General features: G+C 59.5%; 7 protein-coding genes across 7 annotated transcripts; 4 read left to right on the forward strand and 3 right to left on the reverse strand.

Annotated features, from left to right (window-relative positions):
* Nucleotides 1-2,140, reverse strand: B0I36DRAFT_261434 (glycoside hydrolase family 16 protein). Its single transcript, XM_046151142.1, has 3 exons — nt 1,649-2,140; nt 1,138-1,575; nt 1-1,060 (listed from the first exon to the last, which is right to left on the reverse strand). The coding sequence occupies exons 1-3, from the start codon at nt 1,770-1,772 to the stop codon at nt 270-272; spliced, it is 1,353 nt and encodes a 450-aa protein (XP_046019639.1). The 5' UTR covers nt 1,773-2,140; the 3' UTR covers nt 1-269.
* Nucleotides 2,141-3,621: 1,481 nt separating this feature from the next.
* On the forward strand, nt 3,622-5,881 carry B0I36DRAFT_24669 (uncharacterized protein). Its single transcript, XM_046150245.1, has one exon. It carries the CDS (start codon nt 3,828-3,830, stop codon nt 5,661-5,663), a length of 1,836 nt encoding a protein of 611 aa, XP_046019640.1. The 5' UTR covers nt 3,622-3,827; the 3' UTR covers nt 5,664-5,881.
* Nucleotides 5,882-6,022: 141 nt separating this feature from the next.
* Nucleotides 6,023-6,606, reverse strand: B0I36DRAFT_234816 (uncharacterized protein; the record flags this gene model as incomplete). The annotated part of the gene is made up of 3 exons (XM_046149345.1): nt 6,023-6,082; nt 6,147-6,311; nt 6,373-6,606. The coding sequence occupies 3 exons, from the start codon at nt 6,604-6,606 to the stop codon at nt 6,023-6,025; spliced, it is 459 nt and encodes a 152-aa protein (XP_046019641.1).
* A 607-nt stretch (nt 6,607-7,213) lies between these two features.
* B0I36DRAFT_24671 (uncharacterized protein) lies at nt 7,214-8,022 on the forward strand. The gene has a single exon (XM_046150247.1). The coding sequence runs from the start codon at nt 7,343-7,345 to the stop codon at nt 7,964-7,966; it is 624 nt and encodes a 207-aa protein (XP_046019642.1). The 5' UTR covers nt 7,214-7,342; the 3' UTR covers nt 7,967-8,022.
* A 171-nt stretch (nt 8,023-8,193) lies between these two features.
* B0I36DRAFT_24704 (uncharacterized protein) lies at nt 8,194-8,932 on the forward strand. The gene has a single exon (XM_046150277.1). It carries the CDS (start codon nt 8,310-8,312, stop codon nt 8,841-8,843), a length of 534 nt encoding a protein of 177 aa, XP_046019643.1. The 5' UTR covers nt 8,194-8,309; the 3' UTR covers nt 8,844-8,932.
* Nucleotides 8,933-12,224: 3,292 nt separating this feature from the next.
* Nucleotides 12,225-14,669, forward strand: B0I36DRAFT_234147 (uncharacterized protein; the record flags this gene model as incomplete). Its single annotated transcript, XM_046149280.1, has 5 exons — nt 12,225-12,261; nt 12,350-13,068; nt 13,146-13,278; nt 13,337-13,597; nt 13,714-14,669. 5 exons carry the CDS (start codon nt 12,225-12,227, stop codon nt 14,667-14,669), a joined length of 2,106 nt encoding a protein of 701 aa, XP_046019644.1.
* Nucleotides 14,448-16,124, reverse strand: B0I36DRAFT_313077 (uncharacterized protein). Its single transcript, XM_046152579.1, has one exon. The coding sequence runs from the start codon at nt 15,761-15,763 to the stop codon at nt 14,687-14,689; it is 1,077 nt and encodes a 358-aa protein (XP_046019645.1). The 5' UTR covers nt 15,764-16,124; the 3' UTR covers nt 14,448-14,686.
* Nucleotides 16,125-16,367: the final 243 nt, after the last annotated feature.

Consider the following 16,367-nt stretch of genomic DNA (forward strand, 5'->3'; position numbering starts at 1 on the left):
TTTGACTTCATATTATGGTATTAAGTAGCGTACGTATGTATGAGTTTGTCCGAGCACATCATCCCATGCGGGGGGACAGCTCGCGTCAAAGGGAACGTCGGGTGTGCAAAACCATGATCGAAACGCATAGAAACAAAATCCAGAATCCATAAGGTACACAACGCTGTTTTTTCTCCATGCTGTCCAAAATTCCCCGCGGCTGGTCTCGTTTCATTTTGCTCTGTATGCAAGCGACTATGTACTAACACCTCAAACACAAGCCGCCAGCCTTACAAAAGCAGAGCAACCGACAGGGCCAGAATGGCACCAAACATGCTAGCGCCAACAAACACGTCCTGCTTAGAAGCACCGCTGGTACCGCCGTTGCCGTTGCCGTTCATGGCCGCCTGGCAGTTCTGAGTAAAGCCCGTAGCAGTACACTGGGGCGCGACGTCGGTGCCCGCAGGGTTGCCGCCACTGGTGCCGCTGCCGCCGTTGTCGTTGACCGGGGCCTGGCCGTTGGTGCCAGGACCACCACCACTCAGACCAGGGATGAGTTCCTGGGTGGGCGAGTTGGACGCAGAGCCTCCGCTGTTGGGATAGTCGGCATTCATGTCGAGACCAGTGGCCAGCAGAGACTTGATGATGGTGCCGGCATCGCCATCGACGACGGTGTCCTCGGTGGCCTTGGCGTCCTTGTAGACGTAGCTGGTGTGCAGGTTCGAGCCGGGCGGGCTCTTGGCGCCAAAGCACTCGATGGTGATCTCGCCGACCGACGCGTAGTAGTAGCCGTTCTCCTTGATCTGTTGGCTGTCCCACTGGATGGGGCCACCAGCCCAGTCAATGGTACCCTGGGCGTTGGTGTCGGCACCACCAGGCCACAAGGAAAGCTGGACACGGGAGGGTGTCTGGGGGTAGTCGTAGCGGTTGGCCGTCTTGTTCCAGGTGTCCTTCTTGAGCTGGGTGCGGCCCACTTTGCCGTCGACGAGCCACTCAATCTTGTCCGGGGTCCAGTTGATCTCGTAGTCGTGCCAGTTCGCGTTGGTGTCGGAGGCACCCGTAATGTTTCCGGAGTGAGTGTCTATGGGTAAGAAAAAGGTTAGTCACGGGACATGAGCAATAGCCGCTTGCTGGGACATCGTGGACAGAGAGACTGACAATCGGGAATGCCCTGGTAGTAGTAATTTGTCTGCGAGGTGGTCAGGTCGACACCGACCCACTCGTAATCGATCTCGTCCTTGACGTCGCTCATGAGAATGAAGGCAGTGACGACACCCGCACCGATGCCGGTCTTCATGCGGGCCTTGACGCGGCCGTACCACATGTAGACGGTGGAGGCAAGGACAGTGCCGACGCTGCGAGGCGGCATGGTGAGCAGGACGTGGCCGTTGTAGGCAATGGGAGAGCCTTGGGCGACCCAGTCGGCCTTGGAGGCATCACCGAGGTACTTTGAGACGTCCACGATGCGCTTGGTGTCGGTCATTTCCATGGTGCGGCTCTGGCAGACGGGGGCAGGCACACACGAGTCGAGGGAGAAGGACATGCGGGGGTCGCAACCGCCGAGGCAGTAGGCACCAGCACCACACGCGCCATATTCTAATGACGGCAAGACAGCAGGTCAGAGCAAGCACGCTTGGTTTGGTCGTCGGGCCTAGAAGAGGCTACTTACGGGAGCAGCACGGCGCCGACTCGGGGCACTTCTGGGTGAGGGAGCACTTTGGGGCTGCGTCAACGGCGAGGACCGTCGAGGCACCGAGCAGGGCAGCGCCCAGCAAGGGAAGCGACCTCAGCATCGTGAGCGAGACCGTTGCGGGTGAAGATGAAGACGTGCAGCGAGTGTCGGGAGGGGAGTCAAAGCCGATGAAAAGTCGTCGTTTTGGCGCGGGAATAAAATCGACCAGAAATGGCGCGGCAAGAGGCGAAGAAAGTAGACCTGCACAGCGAAGAGCAAGTCGCGGGATGTGACGATGGGATATAACGAGTGTCGGAACGAATGGCTGCGGCAGTATGGGTATGCTGCTTGCAGGCCAGACGAGGGTTGGTTGTTGGGTGAGGATGGAGATGGAGACGGAGATGGCGAGGGCCAAGGCAGGCTCTGGTGTTTGTGCCAGGTCGTGCGTGCGTGCGTGCCTCTCCGCCTGGGCCGCCTGGGCAGAGGCAGTGGCAACGGATGCCCGCTGGGCGGTTCGCATTAATTCTGGATGGAGCCAGAGGGTGCCCGGTCGGGCCTCGATCGACGCGCCAGCCAATGGGCACAGTTTGGGCGGAGAAAAAGGGGCTCGTAATGAGCAGCGGCTAGTCCCGAACGGGCATGACCTCGTATGCACGCTCAGGTATGCTCCTGCCATGTGTGCCCCATCTGGCAACGCGTGGTTTCCCATCTCAGCCCATCTCGGCTGGTGACCTCGAGGGACGTTACTTGTCGCCCTCCCGCCGCCATCCAGTGGTTGCTACTTTGAAGCCATCCAGCAGCACGCATTGATAATTTGATGTTGCCGAGATGGAACCACGGCCATCATTGTCCTCCTCCCAGGCATCGCCCGAATGCAAAAGTCACCATGGGTCTCATCACTGCGACCAGCATCGCACCCGGCGACCGATCGGCCATGGTGGTGGGCATCAAAGCTTGGCAGTACCCCTGCGGTCTGGGGTACGGCATCGTGCCAGCATGACGAAACCTGAACCACCCTCATTCCCTCCACCAGCAAAGCACCACACAACAACATCAACATCAACATCAACAACAACAGCAGTAGCTCCGGCCTAGTGCACACCAGCAGCTGCTGCAGCTGCAGCCTCTGCGGCAGCCACGCCTCCAGGGTCTGTGCCCTCTCGGACCTGGAGTGCTAGCTTGTCGCAACTTTTAGCCCCATGCTCGACATTAGCCTTCCCGCCTGCAGCCTCTAGCAAAGCTTTCCTTCCAAGCCACTTCCTCGTCGTTGTCGTTGTCGTCTAGACTAACCCCCAACACCGGTATGCCGCCCGCGCCGCCCGTGCCGGCTCTCTCTGGCTATCGACGGTCCGGCCGGCGAGCGCGCTGGTCTGGAACCACACCCGGCGGCCACCGCGTGCTTGCGGCGCGGGACTTCGGTCCTTATAAGCCTGTAGTCTTGATCGTGGTGGTGTCATGATGGCCTGACCTGATCCCCTCGAAGCGAGGGCGCAATACGGACAGAGACAATAGCATTCGTGTGTCAGTGCTACCCTTCCAACGGGCCGAATTCGGCCCATTGCCTAGATCGCAGCCGAGACACTTCGCCACTCCCGGCTGCGTCTCAGACATTCTCGTCACACTGACGACCCAGCAGTACGGATGCGGCACTGCGCAGCATCCCGATGCCCCTCTCGGGTTCCTGCTTAAAATGTGGCATGGATATTGAGCCCAGGAGATGCCGTCGGGGGCATCTCCGTCCTGAATAGACTCCCCAGAGCTCATGTTGCCAGAGGAATTGGCGACAGGAATTCCCGTGAGAACCCAGCTACCAGAACCAGAAGTCCTACGGGGTACAGCATGGGCAATATTTGCTGCCAAGGCGATGGTCCCGCATGTGCAGCAACACCATTTGCTTGTCCATCGACGAAGCTGTGCCTAATGCGGCGGTGCGCCAAAGTCTAACATGACTCTTGCGCCAGGAACACACCCTTTGCAGCAAGTGCTCACTCGGCAGCTTCCAGTCAGCACCTTAAGTTGATACTTGTGCACGGCCAGGCAGGCTCGTACATAAGTCAGGCTGGACGCCTCTTCCTCTGGCAGGTGAAACTGGCCGAATACTCTGTCGATCCGCTGGTTTGCAGCCTCGTGACAACCCAGCAACATGTGAGCTGTCCCGCTTGACATCGGAACTTCAATGTCAACTCAGATCGTGGCTTCGGGCGCTTCCGTGGTCATGGCCAGAGCCTCCCTCACCCCAGCCGATAAGGCTGTGTTGGCGATGACCAGCATCGAGTATCTTGCGTTGGCGAACCCCGACGATGCAGATGGTGCGCTCTCGGCCATTTGCTCACCCGTCTCAACCACATCCACCTTCTCCTCAATCTGGTCCTCGCACTCCAGGAGGCCGTCATCCTCATCCGATACGTCACAGGACACGCACAATGACGCCAGCAGCGACGAGGCCAGCGCCGGGGAGGCTGCCGTGAAGCATGTTCTCGAGGCAGACCAGGCCGCTCAGCCAGCTGCATACGACTACGTGCCGGTAGTGCCCGAGGCCCTCGCTGTAGGGGCATGCATTGTACGCTGCGACCCGGACACGTCGAGGCCGGCTGTCCTCTTGGTCAGGCCAAAGGAAACCGGGACATGGACAAGTAGCGTTGCTGGTGGCAAGGCCACCTCATACCATCAACATTCCACCCCAGGGCTTTGGCTCCTGCCACAAAGCACCACGTCGACAGAAGACTTTTCCATCTCGGCAGCTCTCGAGCGCACAGTCCGACAACAGACGGGATTGGCCGTGACCAGAGTCGTTGCCACCCTGCATGACACGCGACATCATCTCCATCGCCTGCAGGATATCCAGGCGCTTTCTCTACAGACCCATGACCACAAGACCCAGCCCGACAGCCACGAAGAATCGAGGGATGGTGATGTTGTTGGTGATGATGAGCAGGCCGGCGGCACCAGCGGCCTCGGTATCAGCACGCTCGATGAGTTGGTGCGCATGATCGACCTCAGCTGTGCTGGCGCAGCCGCCTCCTTGGCTGCAGCGGACGCTGCGCGGAGGATCCGCAACGTTTCGCCGTCAACCATTGCTGACAGCTGCCCCGTCTGCGACCTCATGCCGCCGGGGCCGGTGACTTCATCCTCGTCAAGGAGACAGGTTAGACGAGTCCGCGTACCCCAGAGGCAGAAGAGCCACTTCGGTCCCACCGACAATGACATGTCCGACGCCTGCTCAACAACCAGTGTTGGTGAGGGTGGTGAGAGTAGTGGTGGTGGTGGTGGCTACTCGTCCAACTCGGACGAGTCCACATGCCGCCTTCTCCACAACGAAGTACACCCAGAAACCAAGAGGCGGTTCATCAGACAGCGTGACGATGCAGGAAGCAACACAGATGACCACGGGACAAAAGAACTGGGACCACTGAGGAATGCCAGAGCGGTCGCAAGACCCGCCAGCGGCAACTACATGGCCCTTCCGCAGGAGGACGCCTCCAACGGACTCGACGTCGACGATGATGACGGTAGTAGTGGCGCCGGTAGCGGCAGTGGCAGCGGCAGCAGGAACTCAGCCACACGGCTCGACAGCGACAGCGACAGCGCCAGCGACGACGTCAAGGACATCTCTGTCGAGCACGCCAGGACATTCCGCGAGTGCCTGCAGCTCAACTACATTGTCCTCGTCGCGGATAATGCCGACAACGCAGCTACCGCTGCCGCGGCGGCGGCAGTGGAGGACACCAATAAGAATCATGATGATGTGGCCGAGGTGGCCCTTGTGACGGAGCGGGACCTCGACGAGCGCCGCATGTCCCCCCAGACCCGGGACCTGGTGAGGCAAGGGCTCATATGGGCAAGAGAGCACTTTGCCCACCCGGCGCCTGGCAAGCCCAGTCGTCAACTGATGCAGTCAAAGCGCGATGAGGACGCGAAGGACAGCAGGGATGGACGTGAAGGTTCGGCCATGCCAGCCCCTTTGCGCGCTTTGAGAAAGCATTCAATAACGAAGCGCATTGCCAAGTCCTGAGAAGAGGGCTTCTGGGGTGCAGAGAAGCGCTGACAAATGCTTTCGGTTGCGTTTCGCAGCCATCAAAAATTTCTGGTCATGATATTATGTCAAATAGTAGTACCCGGCAACAAATGTGTGTGACAAGTCGAAGTAGCCACAGACACCGCTCGTTTGAGTAGCAAAGTTCCAAGCTCGTGAAGATATCAACCCACAACACCTTCCCTCCTGAATAAATGTTCCATGCACCTACACAGACGCACACACACACCCCGCGCATGCTTGTGTTCACCTCCGCGTCTCGGCCCTTCTCTCACAGCACTCAATCCGTACAAGACACCTTCCAAACGCATTGCGTGGTGGAAATCATGTATAAGCACTTAGCGACCTTTGCCCTGGAACAGTTCCGGAAAGTGCTCCTTGGCGTATTGTTCGCAGGCCTGAAAAGCAGCAGTATCAGCAAATTGGACCTGGCATGATGGGGAGGCCGGGCGGGCAACGTACCTTGGCAGGCTTTCCGACCTTCTGCCCAATCGTCTTCCACTTGTTGTTTTCGTAATCCTTGATGGCGTTCATGAGGGCCTGGCTCTCGTCCTCGGCAAACTCGGCGTAGTGCATATCTTTGTACCAGTGCTTCTTGACGCTGCCCTCAGTTCTCGTCGGGAATGTCTGCGGCAAGGGAGGTTAGTCGTGCTTTCTGACCTGCCGCAAGGAACGAGGGTCTTCCTACCTTGGCAATCTCTGCCCAGCTGTTGCCGAGATCTCTCATCTGCTTCAGCCTCAGCTCTTCAGCGGGCGTCCATGGGGTATTTGTCCTGCTCTTCTTGGCTGGTGGTGGTGTCGCGATTTGTGAGGCATCCACCTCACCGACGACAGGCGCTGGCGGCGCAACTACGGCAACCTGGGCGGGAGGGGCGGCGACTGGTGCCGCCGCTGGAGGCACAGGCGTGACAGATGCAGACATTGGCGCTGGAGGAGCCGCAGCGCCAGGAGCAGAGGCTACTGCGGCGGCATTGGGCGGCTGAGCTTGTTGGAGCTGCTGCTGTTGCTGCTGAATCTGCTGCGGTTGGGCCTGTTGTTGCTGTGGTGCTGGCCGTTTGCGACCCCTGGGAGGGGCCGGCGCAGGCGCCTGGGTCGGTGTGCCCTGCTGTTTCTGTGCCGGGTTGCCAGCCTGGGGCGCGCTCATTGGGGGCTGTACTGGCGTGCCGTGATGCGGCTGCTGCTGCTGAGGCTGGTGGTGCTGCTGCTGCTGTGCATGCTGCTGCTGGTGATGTTGTTGTTGCTGTTGCTGCTGCTGTGGGTGGTGCGGCTGCTGTTGCTGCTGATGTTGCGCATGGCCGGGATGGCGTGGCTGCTGCTGTTGCGGTTGTGCATGCTGCGGCTGCCCTGGGGAGCCCTGAGCCTGCGCAGCATAGCCAGTGAAGTCAGGCCGGCGCGACATGTCGGCTTGGTAGTTGTGTGTTCCACTGTGAGGTCAGCCAGGGTCAACAAGAAGAAGCCTGGCGAGCGACGGGGCGGCTTGGAAACACAGGATTGCTTAGGCACAACGACATGGTGGCATCACGTGGTCCTGTACACTCTCAGACGGTGCCGGCAGCGACAAGTCTGCGTGGCCGCCCGGGGGTGGAGGGCACGTCTTGTGGGTTGATGATGTAGATGTAGCTTGTCAAAGTGAGCCACGGAAGTTGTCGCCAGCTACAATGACGTGTGGGGGGAGTGGGGAGAGACGACTTGGGCAAAGAACGACCGGCCGGCAGGAGAAGAAGACAGGGCCGACTCTCTGCCATGGGCACGAATGGGCGGAGAGGGGCTACAAGGACTGTGGCATGTCGCAGGTGAGGGGAGGCGGTCCAAGGCAGAGTGTTGCACCGCTCAATGTGCGAGTCACTGCATCGCCGACTTGGATAGCAGCGACATGGGTCGTGCGGTCCAGCACAGGACGAGGGCTGGGCGGAGGAGGGCTGGCGGCGGGCAGGACCGTATACGAGCTACGGGACGGGGTGGGCAACGGAGGAGGGATGGGGTCGGGGGTGGTGGCCAACGACGACACCAGGAGAAAAGGGTACATGAGGATATGGAAGAGGTACTTACTGCATCTCATTGTTTGCATGCTGTGCCTGGTTCGAGTACAGGTACTCGGGCGGTACGGGACCAACCTGCCACTGCTCCATGGTCTGGGGCGCGGGAGAGCAACTCGTGTTAGTAACAGGTCTTGCAAGGTCTGCAATGCCAGAAATCACCCCGCAGTACGGGAAGGAGAAGCATTAAAAGCATCAGTGGTGCACGAGACGGGAGGAACGACAAAGGCCGCAAGAGTGATGTGATCGGAGCATGGCGAATCCTTGGGGAAGGGGGCTGGTAGAGTTGGAGAAGCTCCAGACTGCGGCGAGCGCAGCCTGGCGCGCCTGCCTGTCTGCCTGCCTGCCTGACTGCCATTATGGATGGATGGCCAGAGTGATGATGCAGTCGGATTGGTGGCTGGGTTGTGCGGGAATTGTCACGCCCAGCGGATCCTGGCACCAATATGTATGTGTGTTGGTTGCTGCCGCCGAGCGCAGAGTGGGCGCGTTCTGATAAGCAGCTGTGGGCGACAGCTGGCATCGCTGCGTGCTGGCGCCGCGCCCAAACAGCCATGTCAGAGCGAGCACGAGCCCGCGAGCAATTGGGATGCCTCTGCGCGGTGATGGAGCGAGCGCTGTGAGCAGAGCATGGAGGTGGGAGGTCGTTGCTGGGCGCATGCCGGGCCTCGTTGACGCCATCTCGAGGCTGTTCTCTGGTGCGGGCGGCTCGGCAGACGCGTCGTTGCTGGCACACCGGAGGGACGAGGTACAGGCTACTTGGCCGGGGAGCACCAGCGGCAGCGCAGCAGTAGGCTGGCTCGACCTTGGCTCGTCCTTGCGCTGGACCGGGAGAGGAGGGATACGCGAGGAATTGGGAGGAGGACTTGCTGGGGGACTGGACAGGGCGACTGCGGAAAGGGCGACGAGCAATGAGAAGACGGGACTTACGACTGTGCGGTGCTGGGCGGTACCTCTGAAGTCAACGATGTACTGCAGAGACGGTGCGAGAGGCGAAGGAGTGGAGATTTTTTGTTTCGTTGCTGGTGTTTGGCGACAGGCGCACGGGCAGAAAACGGGCTGGGGCTCGTGGCTCGGGGGCCCACTGGGCAGGCGGCCAGGAACGGCAAGGCGGTGTCTGTGACCAGGTGGATGACTTGGGTCAAGTCGCGGGTGGCGGGGCCACTTGAGCAGTCCTGTCTGGCCTCACTGGCTGGGGAGGGACGGGGACGAGGACCCTGGTCCACGCGCGCAAGGTACACACGACTCGAGCGATGTCTCGTCCACCGTAAGCAGGCAGGCAGGCAGGTTGCCGCTGCTGTCTAGCCGCGAGCGAGCTGTAGCTTAATTGGACACACTGGGTCCTGACGGAGAGCAAGTCGATCTGCGAGTAAAGGCGGCGCGGACTCTCTCGTACTGGAAGCTCGTCTGGTACGGGCAGCTGTCCCGGGGTGCCGCCAACAGGATGAGACAGATGAGGGCAGACTGCTGGTGGGCAGGTAGCGCTGGAGGAGGAGAACAAACGACCGCCCAGCAGCTATTGTCGCGCGTCGGGCCTGGGTGGGACAGGAGGTTGAGGTGCAAGAACCAAGGACCACCGAGTGTGTGGTCCAGGTACCGGCCGGGCTGGAGGGTTCACGATAGCTGTCTGGAGACGAGATCGGGCCCACTGTTGGCGGAGGAGCAGGCAAGTCGGGGAGCTTTGGGGTGGAGGGTGGCGGAGAGAAGATGTATCGAGGAGAAGGGCGCAAGTAGAGGGAACAAGACCTGGCACGGGCAGGCGCCTGCAAGCGCATGGGCAAGTGCAAGTGCAAGTGCAAGTGCAAGTGGGGGGGCGGGCAGGCTGGTCCCTGCGCCCTCCGCTTAACTTACCCTGGAGCTGCTCTTGCTTGCTTCCACTGCGTGCACAAGCAGCTGCGCTGGTGGGTGTGCATTCCTCAGGAAGTCAAGCCCGCCTCAGGAAGCTCCCGAGGTCCTCAGCAGAGACCTCTTCGGCTCTGCCTGGTCCAGGTGCAAAACGCGTCTCCAACAACCATTTGCTTCCAGGTCTCGGCCGGCTAAGCAGAGCCACGCTTCGTGCCTGGCCAGTCGGAGGAGCCACCAGAAACCCCTGCGAAGATCACCCTCTGACACGCCGCCGGCGCCGGTGGGTTCGTCGTGGTCCACCACAGCCTTCCAAGGTTCTTGTATCTCTACTTAGCCCACAGGTATTCGACCTCGACGATACTTCCAAGGTTGCCTCGCCCACCACCACCACCACAACCTCCTGGGCATGGCCCAGCTTGTCCCAGAGCCCAAACCCACATGGCCATCAACACGCCACAACCACCACGCTGCCTGCCCCAATATTCCCCTTGCTATAGCGCCGTCCACTTGTCCCGGCACCAACTTCGGAACACGTGCCGGACCGATGCCCAGCACGTCCACAGTAGCTGCTGTGCCACATGTCAATGCGCACCCACAGCTGGCCATGCCTCGTTCGTTTGTCTCACCCTCACCCTCGCCCTCGCCTCCGCCCTCATCGCGCCTGTTTAGAGTGCTTCGTAATGCTGGCAGCGACAGACCAACAGAAGACGAAGTGGTCTAACCCGAAATTGCCATAATCGAGCAAGTCCACTCCCCCCCCACGTCGACGCACAATCCCGGTTGAGTACCGTCCATGTGAACAGCTGCGAGGACGCCCTTCATCGAGACCACCCTCCTCTTCCGGTGCGCGAGAACCCGCCTTCGTTAACGCTGGCGTTCGAGTGGTTCCGCGAGACTTGACTACCCGAGACGAGACCTCTTCTTTGTCACCCATGCCCATGTACCGCAGATCCGCAACGGCGATGCCCAGCTGACGCCCCGACAATGTTTACTGCCCAAACCATGAGGAGTGAATAACGTGCAATGTGCGCCCCTTCCAAACTCTATAGACCGAGTAAATCGACTCACTAGCCGTCGCAATGCCCGCCACGTCTCGCCAGAGCGCCCCGCGTGACCTCTGACCACTTGAGCTTACGCACGGCACTCGCAGCAGCACCATTTTTCCCGTGCAGCCATTGATCATGGGTCTCTGCAGCTTGAGGGTGTGTCTTGTCACTAGGGTGAGCCTCACCAAGATTATGGACACGGTTACTAGCTTCGACACGGTGCTCATACGGTAGAATGTATTCTTGCCCAGCTTCTGGTACAGATCCGGGGCTAGGACAGGCTTGAGCGGTGAGTCTGTAAAGTGATGCTGATGTAGTGGTGCTCGAACAGAAACTCGGCGCAGTAAGGCGTCCCCCCAAGAGCTCTATACGCTGCAAAGTGTTGGGAAGGTGCCATCGAGCTCGTTCTTGTACCGCAAAGGCAGAATGCCCCTGGTTCTGGTTGAATGCAAACGAGTCAGCCTGGATTGGATGTGGGAGGCAGTGAGCTTTGTAAATGTCTCTTCTTGTTGGTTGTTGTTTGCTGACCCTGGCGGCTTTGTGGGGTCGCCTTTTGTGGCTGCCTACCGTGTATGACGACGCCCCTTGAGGTCGAGGCACATCATCCTGGGATTCGTAGCCCAATGTCCGACCTTTTTTATAACCAAGTATTATTCTTGCTTCTCGTCATCCATCTGGTCTATGCGGACTGGTTCGAAACATGAAATGTAAATTCTGAATGAGATTCACAAAGAGGGAGAAAAGAAAAAGAAAAAAAAAGAGATAACGGAAATGGTTCATTACCAGTACAGAACCTATATTAGGCTGTTGGTAACAAGGAGTTCGTGAAGAAATAGCAATGGCCCGGAACTCGACGAGGCAGTTGACGGGCTCTTGCACCGTACTACGCAGGGCGTGGAAGGCGGGAGGTCTGGGGATCTGATGTGTGCTCATGATCCCTATTGGCGGTGGTCTAGTGTAGCGGTAGATTCACGGTTTATTGCCCTAAACATTGATGTGTACCATCAAGCCGGAAAGTGTAAAGAGGGGTCAAGCCAGATAGAGAGACAGAGAGCTATCTTTATAGAACCCAAAGACCGGAAGCCTATACTAGTATTATTGAACCAAGACACCAGTGTTCGACCTGCCTTCCATTCTGTTCACCGAGCTGCGCCGGACCTGGTCCACTGCCATCAAAAGCTGGCCCGGAGATGATTGACTGCCATCAAACTTCTCTACGTTTATTGTCAAATAGTAGCTCGTTGCCGCTTCGTGGTATCCATGGGGAACGGACTAGTCATGCATTGGTGGGACGACAACCCCGTTGGTGCAAGGGCAAGGGCATCAGATGATTGATCCGCTACTAATTGCGTTTTGGAGCTGGAAATGCCACCGGGAAGAGCGTATAGAGCAGGACAAGTTTTGGCCAAACCAATGACGCCGGGAGCTTATTTATTCGTCCGCGTACTGACTCGGGACGTGCCTGCTGGTGATGCGGCGTTGCAGCTGCCGGCCAGGACCGCCCACCTCCACTGACCCGTAGCCGGCTTTGGTCCGACTGCGCGCCTGCCTTGCACCTTACACCAGCTATTCGAGGCCGCCGCCAACACCACAAAGGCGACACGCTCATCACGATGCGCACATCCCAGCGCCAGCCCAAGTCCTGCCTGGGTACGTCCGCATGACAAGAGAGCCCCCAATCATCGTCCCCCCAGGATCATATTTGGTGTACGGCCTGTGCTAACACTGACCGGCCCAGAATGCACTAGAAGGAAGATCCGATGTGACAAGGGGACGCCGTGTGCCCGCTGTGTCCGGCTTGGCAAGCAGTGCGCTCGCGAGCTGGTCCAGACGACGCGGGCCGTCCGGGACCACCAAGACGAGATTGTCTTCCTCGAGGGCCTGGCCGCGGCGCTGGCCGAAGTGGACGGCACCGAAGCCATCAGAGCCACTGTCCGTGGCCGCATTGGCGAGCTCGCTGGCCACAACGCCGCCGCCATCACCACTTCCAGCCAGGTTGCTCTGACGGCATCCGTGTCAGACAGGGACGAGAACGGCGCCCTTCCAGGCTCGAGCTCGAGCCCGACGGGTACGGTGAGCCCATCGGCCGGGACGGGCGGCCAGACCGGGGCGGCACTGCACACGGTCGAGTTCATGGCCTGGGGCCGCCATCGCGGCGCCTGCTTCCCCCACCGGTCTGGGTGCGACTGCAGGATGCTGCGGCCCTACGCCGAGATTGCGTCCATCAACACCGACCTCGAGTGGACAGGGCTCCGGAGGACCATCTTCCTGCTCGACCCGGACCTGCAGCTGGATCCCGACCACGCCAGGGCTCTGGTCCGCCTGCACTTCGATCATGTCCTGTGGCACCACAACGCCTTCCACGCTCCGACCTTCCTCGCCCAGTGTGAAGAGTTCTGGGAGCATGGCACCGTTGTCCATCCCCTGTGGATGGCCCTGTATTTCTCGGTCCTGTCGGTATGTCATCGCCGTGTCCCAGCTCCCGCACCCTGCTACCACGGATGCCCTCGGCTGACCCGTCTTGCCCAAAACAGGTAACCCTCTGGACTGTGCTCAACAGCGAGTTGCCCGAGACGGAATACTTGTGTGACGAGCCGGCCATTCGCCGCTACTTGCATGCCATGCTCCAGACCCTCTACCAGGAGAACTTCCTGGAGAACCAGTCGTGTTGGTGCTCCCCACGCCGGGAGCTGCTAGCTAGGATGACGGGCTGACTGCTTCAAAGTGTTCTCCATACAGGCAATTGCAATTTCCACACGCGTGGCGCACAATCTTGGCCTCAGTGACCTGAACGCCGCCCTTGTTGGTGCTGCTGTGCGCATAGCACACTTGCTGGGCCTGCACCAGATACAGCCAGCTCTGGACCGGCACACAATCGAGACGGCTTCCGACTGGTTCAGTATCACCGAAGAGCAGGTGGGCTGTCGTACCTGGCTGCAGCTGACTATCCAGGACCATTTCCAGGTCTTCTTTACCGAGACTTATCGTAAGCATATTTCCCATTACCATCAAAGCCGGTGATATCCATATCCGAGTGTTACGAGCCAGTCCACCCGCTGGCGCAGGGCTTTTAAAGAAGAACTTCTGATCCTCACCCACCAGTGATTCATCCGTGGCATTTCAAGACCCCAATGCCACTGAACTGCAACGACGAGGACATGATTGAACTCGACAATGAGACGCCCACAATCAACTCCTATATTCGCACTCTTGGCGGCATCTCGAGGATGATTCCATCACTGCTCGACGCTCTTGGCCCCATGAACAACAGGCGACCATTGGACCAGGTATATCGGGACATTCTGACGTCAGACCAGGCCTTCAGGGACTTTGTCAAGACCATACCATCGTTTCTCCTGAAAGATGCGCGTGAGCAAGGAGTTGTGCCCCCTTGGCAGCAAGTCGCCAAGGCGAGCCTGGCCATCACCTCCGCTGACAAGATCATCATGATCCATCGCCCTATACTCTTCCACTCGTTCCAAAACCCAGCGTTTGCTTGGACGCGTGCGACCTGCGTTGCCGCGGCATTAACTATTCTGCACCAGCAAGAGGAGACCAGCAGCCGGGCGTTGATTTCAATGTGGACCCATTCCGCCTTTTGCATAACCGCTGCCGTTGTCATAGGCCTGGAGCTCCTACACCACACCAGCCACACCGGCACTGAAGCGCAACGACTGCGAGTCACGCTTGCCAAAGCAGCTGGCCGGCTCCGCCGGAGGCGGTGCGACGTCATTGCTGAGCGGGGCGCGGCGCTGATTGACACCATGCTCGCCATCGAGGAGGAGCTCGTCATCAACATGATGCGCGCAAGCTCTCAGGGCGTCATTGCCGACGAGACCCGGCACGCAATGATCAACCAGATGATTGAGAACAACCAGATACTGGCCCGGCTCCTGGCCCTGGCTCCGGGAGACCTCACCAAGGAGACACAAGACTGGCCGGCTATTCAAGTGGACCCGAATGCGCATGCGGCGGCCTTTTCATTCACAGGCAGCGAAGGGGCGGAGATCGACTCTTGGTTCAGTCAGGTTTTCTCCATCGACCATGACCTATTCTAGACTAACGGCAGAGCTGATCAAACGCTAAACTTGCTCACACAGTCTTCTATCATAGCCAGAAGCTGCGACCTACGTGCTTCACCAATCCAGCTGCCATTGACCGAGTTCTCAGCAATCAGTTTCCACTCCTTTATCCCAAAGTTGAATGCCTTTTGCACGGCGCAGTAGTTGTTCAGAATGTACCCGTGGAAGTATGCAGGATCGTCGCTGTTGATGCTGAACCTCACACCAGCATCCAGGAACGTCTTGATGGGAAGCTCGCTGACGTCCTTGACGACCTGCAAGCAGACATTGCTGAGCGGGCAGAGAGTCAGGAGAATCTTTTCAGCAACGACCCGGCGCATCAGCTCGGGGTCTTCGACGAGCCTGACGCCATGGTCGACTCTCTCGCCGTGCAAGGCGTCCAGCACGCCTGAGATGTACGAGGGATCGCCCTCCTCGCCTCCGTGAGCCGTGCGGTGGACACCGAGCCGCTTCGCCTCGGCGTACATCTCCCGGAAGAGCTCTGGCGGGAACCCGACTTCCGACGAGTCAAGACCTAGAGCCGCAATGGCCCGCGCGTCGTCCGAATCCCCGTCGAAGTATCCCCCGTCGACAGCACTGCGCATCGTCTCGGCCGCGGACTCGACCGGCAGGTGGCGCAAGAAGCACATGATGAGGCGGCTGGTGATACCCAGCTCGCGCTCGGCGCGATCGCAGGCGTCGCGGTAGCCGGCCACCACCGTGCCAAACGGGATGTCGCGTGAGGTGTGGCTCTGGGGGTCGAAGAAGACCTCGGCGTGCTTGACGCCGTCCGCGTGCGCGGCGGCAAAGTACTCCCAGCCAAGCATGGCAAAGTCCTCCCGCATGACCAGAACCCTCATGGCGCGGTAGTGGCACTGCAGAAAGTCCTCGAGGTTGTCAAAGTGCTCGTAACGCTTCTCGAGCGTCTCGGGCGACTCGTAGGCCGGGCTGGTCTTGGGATCCGGCAGCTCAACATTGTTCTTGGCTGCCAGCTTGAAGACGAGCTTGGGGCTCAGGCAGCCCTCCAGGTGCAGGTGGTGCTCGCACTTTGGCAGCTCGGCCAGAAACTGGTGGAGATCGGACTTGCACATGGTGAGATGGTTTGGTGCTTCACCACCTCGAGATTGGTTCGTTGTGCTTGGTTCGATGTGGCGACAACAGACCTGCTGGCGCTCAGGGGTATCGGGAATCCTCCAGAATGCGATGGGCGACTCTCCGGCACTGGTACAAATCTCAAAGTTCACTCATTTATCCAGGCAGTTTGTGAATATTGGGGTTCCGTAGTCGGACGCGGAGACCAGCGCAGATCTCGACTGGGCTAGGCATGGGTCACGACCAGGGACTAGCCTTCACTGGCCTACTGCATACCCGACCAGGAGAGCGGGCAGGGAGATTCGGGCGGCCCCGGCCTTTGCGGGTCCATCACCATTCTTCTGGCGGACGTCCTGGCCGGGAGCGGAGCCGGGGGCGGGTGAGTTTGTAGACTCGGCCGCTTGCCAAGGTCCTGCGCAATTGCTAATCAGCTCGCCCGCCACCACCGGAGCGTGTATCCCGCTGCAGGACTTGCGATGCAGTTGCCCGGCAGCGCGCCTCCGAGACACGCAGAGAATCACAAAGTGTTTGCAGCGGCGGATCACTCGCCGTGTCCGAGGTGATGATTACCTCGCCATGTGATCCCTCAGACGAGATCTCCTC

This window comes from Microdochium trichocladiopsis, assembly GCF_020744255.1.
Source record: "Microdochium trichocladiopsis strain MPI-CAGE-CH-0230 chromosome Unknown B0I36scaffold_1, whole genome shotgun sequence".
NCBI classification, from domain to species: Eukaryota; Fungi; Ascomycota; class Sordariomycetes; order Xylariales; family Microdochiaceae; genus Microdochium; species Microdochium trichocladiopsis.